Source organism: Hippoglossus hippoglossus, chromosome 8 (genome assembly GCF_009819705.1).
Source record: "Hippoglossus hippoglossus isolate fHipHip1 chromosome 8, fHipHip1.pri, whole genome shotgun sequence".
In the NCBI taxonomy this organism is placed as follows: domain Eukaryota; kingdom Metazoa; phylum Chordata; class Actinopteri; order Pleuronectiformes; family Pleuronectidae; genus Hippoglossus; species Hippoglossus hippoglossus.
The window spans coordinates 4,304,434-4,311,073 of record NC_047158.1 but is presented as its reverse complement, the minus strand read 5'-3'; the positions used below and the strand labels follow the sequence as shown (position 1 = coordinate 4,311,073).

General features: G+C 40.7%; 1 protein-coding gene across 1 annotated transcript; it reads left to right on the top strand.

Moving 5' to 3' along the window:
* The first annotated feature begins 65 nt into the window (after window positions 1-65).
* Window positions 66-2,920, top strand: mpv17l (MPV17 mitochondrial membrane protein like). Its single transcript, XM_034592419.1, has 4 exons — window positions 66-950; window positions 1,292-1,362; window positions 2,145-2,174; window positions 2,574-2,920. The coding sequence occupies exons 1-4, from the start codon at window positions 644-646 to the stop codon at window positions 2,787-2,789; spliced, it is 624 nt and encodes a 207-aa protein (XP_034448310.1). The 5' UTR covers window positions 66-643; the 3' UTR covers window positions 2,790-2,920.
* The last annotated feature ends 3,720 nt before the right edge of the window (window positions 2,921-6,640 follow it).

The following is a 6,640-nucleotide window of genomic DNA, read 5'->3' as shown; positions in this document are numbered from 1 at the left end:
TCTCACAGCGCTTGGACTGGCTGAAGGCGCAGGAAACCGACCGCCGTTGCATCATGATGTCAGCGGTGCAGTTAGACACGGACGCACATCTGAGCAGCCCCAGGACCAGCCCTCGGATTAGCGCTTGAGCCGCAGGATTTACCGGAGAGGTGCCTATAATTCACCGGGAGCGACGCGCCGAGTCAGGGCAGACGGGAGTGATCCAGATTCACTTCATGTTCCAGTGGAGCCGCAAGCTTCTTTTTTAATATCATAATATCGCGTTTTGCGCACGTGACTCCGGGACTTTCCATACTGGACGCAACACTTTAGAAAAGCCTTGACCGAGTGACCAAAGTTGAGCAATGGCAGGTTGTACTCACGGCCCAGTGTTTGGGAACGTTTTTGGTGGAATCTGGTGTTTTCATTAGTCATCAGAGGAGTGATAATGTGTGTTAGTCCTGCTGCCAGTGGACACGTCTAATCCCACCCCCGATTATAGCGCACAGATGGATTGCTTCGTGCCGGCCAGCCGGCTGACACCAGGGCCCGGTCACATTTATTTAACCGCTATGCTTGCGTGTTGATTGCTGACTTAAAGTCATTTAGGGGCAGTTCAGCATCATTTGGAAGCGGGTTCCCGGTTTCTCCTCCCGGCGCCAAAATGAGGAGAGCTGTGCTGAAAGAAGCCGCCAAACGATTCCCCTGGCTGGCCAATGTCACCTTGTACGGCTGCTTATTTGCCGGAGGTGACCTGGTCCATCAGCTCATAGCTCAGAAGGAGAGCATGGACTGGAAACACACTGGTAACGTGGCCATCGTGGCTATCAGTTTCCATGGAAACTTTAATTACTTCTGGCTACGAGCCCTGGAGAGGCGCTTCCCTGGAAAGTCTGCCGGGATGGTTCTCCGCAAACTGCTGCTGGACCAAAGCTTCGCGTCACCTTTGGCCACCAGTGTCTTCTACACAGGTGAGACTGTGGTAATCTCACATCTGAGGTGTTTATGTCGATATTTCAGTGAACCTTTCCTATTCCATGATTAAGCGTCAACTATTTGTATTCTTCTTTACAACTGTGACAACACAACCTCAGGAGGATTAATTGTAAGGCTAACTGTCTCACCAGGCACCCACACTCAGAGAGATGCGTTAAGAAAGGCAGAAATCTGGGGATGTACTTTACAGGCTTTACAGTTAGTGAGGTGATGCAGATTTATCTCCATCAAACATCATTTAGGCAAACCTGAGGAGTTAGACGCGTTGTTGGATTGTGCGTAATGACGCACGAATGGTTATCTGTCTGTCCTGCAGGGGTGAGCTTCTTGGAGGGTAAAGATGACATCTTAGAAGACTGGAGAGATAAGTTCTTCAACACCTGGAAGGTAAGAAAGGCCTCGGCAGCGTCACCTGAATTAAAGTCACCTTCTCCTCGCACACGGTGGCGGCTGCTGCTGCTGCTCCTGACCAGATTAGCCTAGATTGTGCCGCGGCTGCAGGCACGACGCCCGGGAGGATAAAATAAATCAGCGAGTTCAGGACGTTTTGGAGCTGAATTCCTGCCAAATGTATAAAGCACTTCAGTGTCATGCTGCTGCACGGCGGTGTGATCCGGAGTACACAGATATTTTACAATAACAGCAGTTTGAAGGCAGGAAAAGCACATTGTCTATGTCTGAGCCAAAATCGATCATTAATACAACCTATTTACTCTGAATTAATTAACATTCATAGTTTCAAGAAATGTAAGCAATCGTCTATCAATTTCTCAGAGGCAGAAGACCATTTACTCAACTACTTATTTATATAAATTCTTCCTGGCTATCAATTAATCCACATTCAGAACAAACATTTCCTCTTTTTTATTTTTGCTGTTTTCAAACATCAAATAGGAAAATTAGAGACATATTTCTGCATTGCAGTGATACCAAGTGATACCAAGTGATACCAAGTTTGAGAAGCCAGAGGAGTATGAACGAGATAATCAACAGTAACAATTGTGAGCGTGTTCCTTTGTTTAAAGAGGGAGGACACAGTTCATTTCTTTAGAAAGATGGTTCCCACATTCAACATATCCAGTATAAACTGTAATTATCTTTAATGTGTATCTTCATTGGATTCTGTGGAGCCCTTCAAAACACTCATCATGTCCTGTTTTCACTTTCAGACTGGACTCATGTACTGGCCTTTTATGCAGGTAAACGTCAACTCAGTTTTATCGTTTCGTGGACATTTACTGCATTTCTTACCTCATGTGTTTTAAAAAAAAAAGATATTAGAATATTTGTTGTGACTTTATTGTTTGGCCAGAACTGTTTTACTTTTATGCCAAAGAAAGTGTACAAGGTCAAATTATCAAAAAGTAAGAGCACATTTTCCTGAATCCCAATGACAAGCCTAAATGTCATAACTGATCCAATTCTTAGACAACAAGGATACATTAATAATTGCTTCTTAACATTAGAAAATACTTTGAATGATTAAAAGAATTGTTTTGATGTCAGATCCTCAGTACTGTTCAGTAATGTACCCACTGAGTAACCTCAGGTGAACATTGTCCTGTTCTCTTCCCTCTCATCTCAACCCCTCCTGACAGTTTCTGAACTTTGTCCTGATGCCATTATACATGCGAACGGCCTTCATGGGCTGCTGCGCCTTCCTCTGGGCCACCTTTCTGTGCTTCTCGCGGCAGGACGGCGACGGCACCGCCACCGTGGCTCTGGCCTTTGTCATGGATCCCCGTAAAACATTGGAGGAGATGCGTGAGGCCCGGCTCGCCCGAAGAAAGCAAAGGACCCAGAAGGAAAACTGAAGGAAGGAGGAAAAGAGGGTCACCACGTCTGTCATTCAAGCCTTTGAGCTTCGATAGCAGGACAGAAGGTGTTTTCACTTTTGCTAAAACCAGCATTCAAAAAGTGAAAGTGTAGAGAGCTGAAGAGCATCTGGTTTAAGAGAAAAACTGTGTCACTGGGTACATACATCTGTCATATACAGTCCCAAATGTTTGACTGATATGGATTTCTAAGGCCATTGTAGAAGTAAATATGAAGAATTCCCAAGGTACTGGAAGCACTGGACTAACTGCCTCTGCCCCTTTAAGTACTCCCATCGCTACATCACAATAAGGCAACATTTGGTTTCAAATGGGATCAACTTGGACCAATGATCACTTTAAAGGGTATTTGAGTAGTGATAAGGGACTGCGGCTGGTTGTAGTTGATGCTGGTTTGATGTGAGCCTGCAGTGAAGATCCTAAAATCAGATTTAAGGGCTCACTATTTCTTTACACTAGTCGTGCCTTCTTTTGGTGATAAGACCACTGCCCGCGACCCCTGGTCTACGAGCTGATGGTGTTTGGCTGACTAGTGAGTAGTGGTCACTAGTTTTTATCAATGACAACTAGTGACCACTAATCACCATATATATATTTATATATATATGTGCTTTTATTTTGGGATGCACTGATGTATCAGACCGACAGCATACACAAGACAACAGTCTTCAAAACCAGACCAAAACTATTGATGTTAATATTCTGAAGATATCAAGTGGTGGCATTAGAGGAAAGGTCAGGATGTCATCAGAAACATTACAAGAGCTTTACCAAAGTTATTGGCTATTGCTACTTAACACCAACAACTAATTCTTACAAGTGTAACAGAAACATTTTGAATCCAGCATCAAAAGTTCTCTAATAGCTGTCTCCATCGATGGAACTTAACACCATTTGTTTGTGCAGAATACAAAAAAGAAATGTAATATTGAGCTTTAGTTAGGAGGCTGGCTTGCTTCTGGTTATTATGCTGATAAGCTAACCACTAGATGGCTGTAGGAGGATATTAATGTAAACAGACATGAGAGTATACATCTTCTCATCCAACTCAATTCCAATTTATTTATGCAGCAGTAAAAAAGAGTATAAGCACATTTCTGAAAATGTTGAACTTTCCCATTGAGGATGATGGTCATGCTAAGCTTAGCACTACCAGTAAAAGGGCTCATTATGTGTTACCACAACAGGATATTTGTCGGTGCATCCCACTTGTGTTGTGTGTCCTAGTTTTACCTGTTTTACCTGTTACTACACTTTCTCAATCCTGTCCTCTTACTTGAATGATCACATAGGTTGCCATCAGCCCAGATACCTTATCATGCAACACATCCAGTTACCTGCACCAGACCCATCATTTACTTTTGCATAGATTTTTATTAGTGAAGTTGGAAGATTTGTGTAGTTTACTTCTATTTATCCAAAAGAGAGGGAAGAGACTCGTTGCTTCATGTACAATAGATAAACAGTTTTAAATCAGTGGTGTATAACTCTGTGTTGTACATAATATTTATGGATTTCTGTTTTTCCCTGTTCAACACAAAAATAAAACCTCAAAGAATATTATTTATGGTTCAGAACATAGTAATATTGCAATATAGTAAACTGTGAGATTCGTAACTATTTTGTTGCATCAGTACTATTGGACCATTGTGTTGTATGAAAACTTGTATTTCCAATTTGGCATAAGGGACTGGACATTAAAAGTGATGAATAAATCAGAGTCAAACACTTGAATAGATGTGATGTCACTGCTGGGATTTTTTTGTCCGGGAAATTGGTTCAGACATAAACAACAAAGACTGTTGAACTGGTAAGGCTGGGTTACCAACTGGTTAAAGAGTCTCCAAGACTCCAAGGTTTACTTCAATTAACCATTGTGAATATTCATTGATATGCAAATCTGAAAATTGCCCCACTGAAGTAGAATATCCACTCTGATGGGTCCCCCATTCTTCATGTGGATCTGGTCTGTGTCAAAATGTTGTTTTATGACCTGAACCGTTTTAATCTATATTGAGCTCTTGAGCTCAAGAACACAAGAGAGTGTCTTATGAATAAAAGACAGAAACAGTTGTACCTTTAGCCTCAGCATACCCTCAAGTTCGGCCTGTATCATTAATTACAAGGCCAAAACACTTGATGACACCAAGGTGCACAACTGAAGTTATGTCCATAACATCTGCTGGTGGCCGCTAACACCTGCTAACATCTAATGATAGTTTGTAACTTAATTTGTGCAGAAGACCTGTGTTGTTAATGTTAACAATTTATATGTTTTACCAAATTGTCTTAGTTTTTTGTGTCTTCAGAGTCTAAGACGTTTTTATTATTTCCTACAGAGAAATCTGGGTAAGGAAGTATTATCTCACACAAAAGACCAGTAACCAACAATTAATTAATCTGACAGTTTTCCAGTGCATAAAGTGCATAATTGGTAAAAAATCCTCTTCATTATTCTGGCTATCGTAAATAAACATTTTCAAATAGTTTTTCTTGTTTGACTAAAAGCTAAAAAAATATACATTTATATGAATATTTGGTAGTGCAAACTTTTTTTTGTATAAACATATTGAAACAATTACCTAAGATTATCAGTGAAATGTAGATAAAAGTTTTGATGTTATGCCAAAGATGTAACTTAAACTTAAAGAAACGCCCCACATTGCAAATTTGAACGCAACGAGGCTGATCTGATATTTCCATTCTAAAATTTGTCATGTTAGGAATTTTTCTTGTAAAATGAAGACTTTATCCTCATAATAATATGACCTTATTCTCAAAATCTCAGATTTTTCTCTTCAAGTGGCCCTATTACTCTGCCATATAATCGCAAGTGATGCCAATGTTGTTTTTCAATTCCACACTTGAAAAAAAGCATGCAAGTTAAATTCTAAGCAGTGAACTATACCTATAGCCAAAGTTAAAGACATGGTCGCAATGTCACTCTGAAAACATGTGAAACAAGGACACATTGGATCTGTGTGTGTGTGTGTGTATTCAGCAGCTTTATGCTCTGATGATGGTGTGCGTGGATTAACCAGGATCAGATAGGCCTGACTAATCCCTCTGAAAAGGACAGAGTTGATCCAGTGTGACCTCTGACCCCACAAACAGGAAGTTAAATTCTCCAATCAGAGCCAACGGATGGGTCAGGTGCTGTATAACTGAAACATAAACGCTGTACTTTACATCATATAAATAGCCAGATGCAGAAGAGGAGGAGGGGCCTGAGAGGGAGCACTCTTTCCTGCATTAAGGTGTAATACCTGAGAATAATAATACAAAATGATATAGAGGAAAGGAGTGTTACAGGCCAGTTAATGTGATGCATGTGGATTCTTTCCTTTCAGCTGTTAATGACTCCATGTGAATAAAACACTGATGTTTTGTCTAAGCTCTTATTTCTGTTGTGTTGCCAAAGCCCCATTTGAAAACAGCTGCACATAAAGTGGTTGTTATATTTACATGGGAAATTGAAATAGAAGTACCTGAGAAAATTACATAAATAATAATACATTAATGTCTTTGAACATCACTGTTTGAATAAATGAAAAGTTATAACTTTTAGAGGTGTACACAGGACCCTGACACACTGAGAAAAGTGGCTCCCTTTAAAGACCCCCCCCCCCCCCCCCCCACACACACACACAAACACACACAAACACACACAAACACACACAAACACACGCATACTTCCTGACTGAAAGTTGTTCACAGTCTCTTAGTGTCTCTATATAGTAATTTTTTCATCTCTTTGTCATTTTGCATCTTTATTTCTTCTTCTTCTTGTTTTAGTTGTTTTGAGTCTCTTTGGGGTCATAATGTGTCTT

Coding starts and splice junctions, on each gene's coding strand:
- mpv17l (XM_034592419.1), top strand. CDS start 644: ATGAGGAGAGCTGTGCTGAAAGAAGCCGCCAAACGATTCCCCTGGCTG. Junction 951..1,291: donor CACCAGTGTCTTCTACACAG/GTGAGACTGTGG, acceptor TCTGTCCTGCAG/GGGTGAGCTTCTTGGAGGGT. Junction 1,363..2,144: donor AGTTCTTCAACACCTGGAAG/GTAAGAAAGGCC, acceptor TTTCACTTTCAG/ACTGGACTCATGTACTGGCC.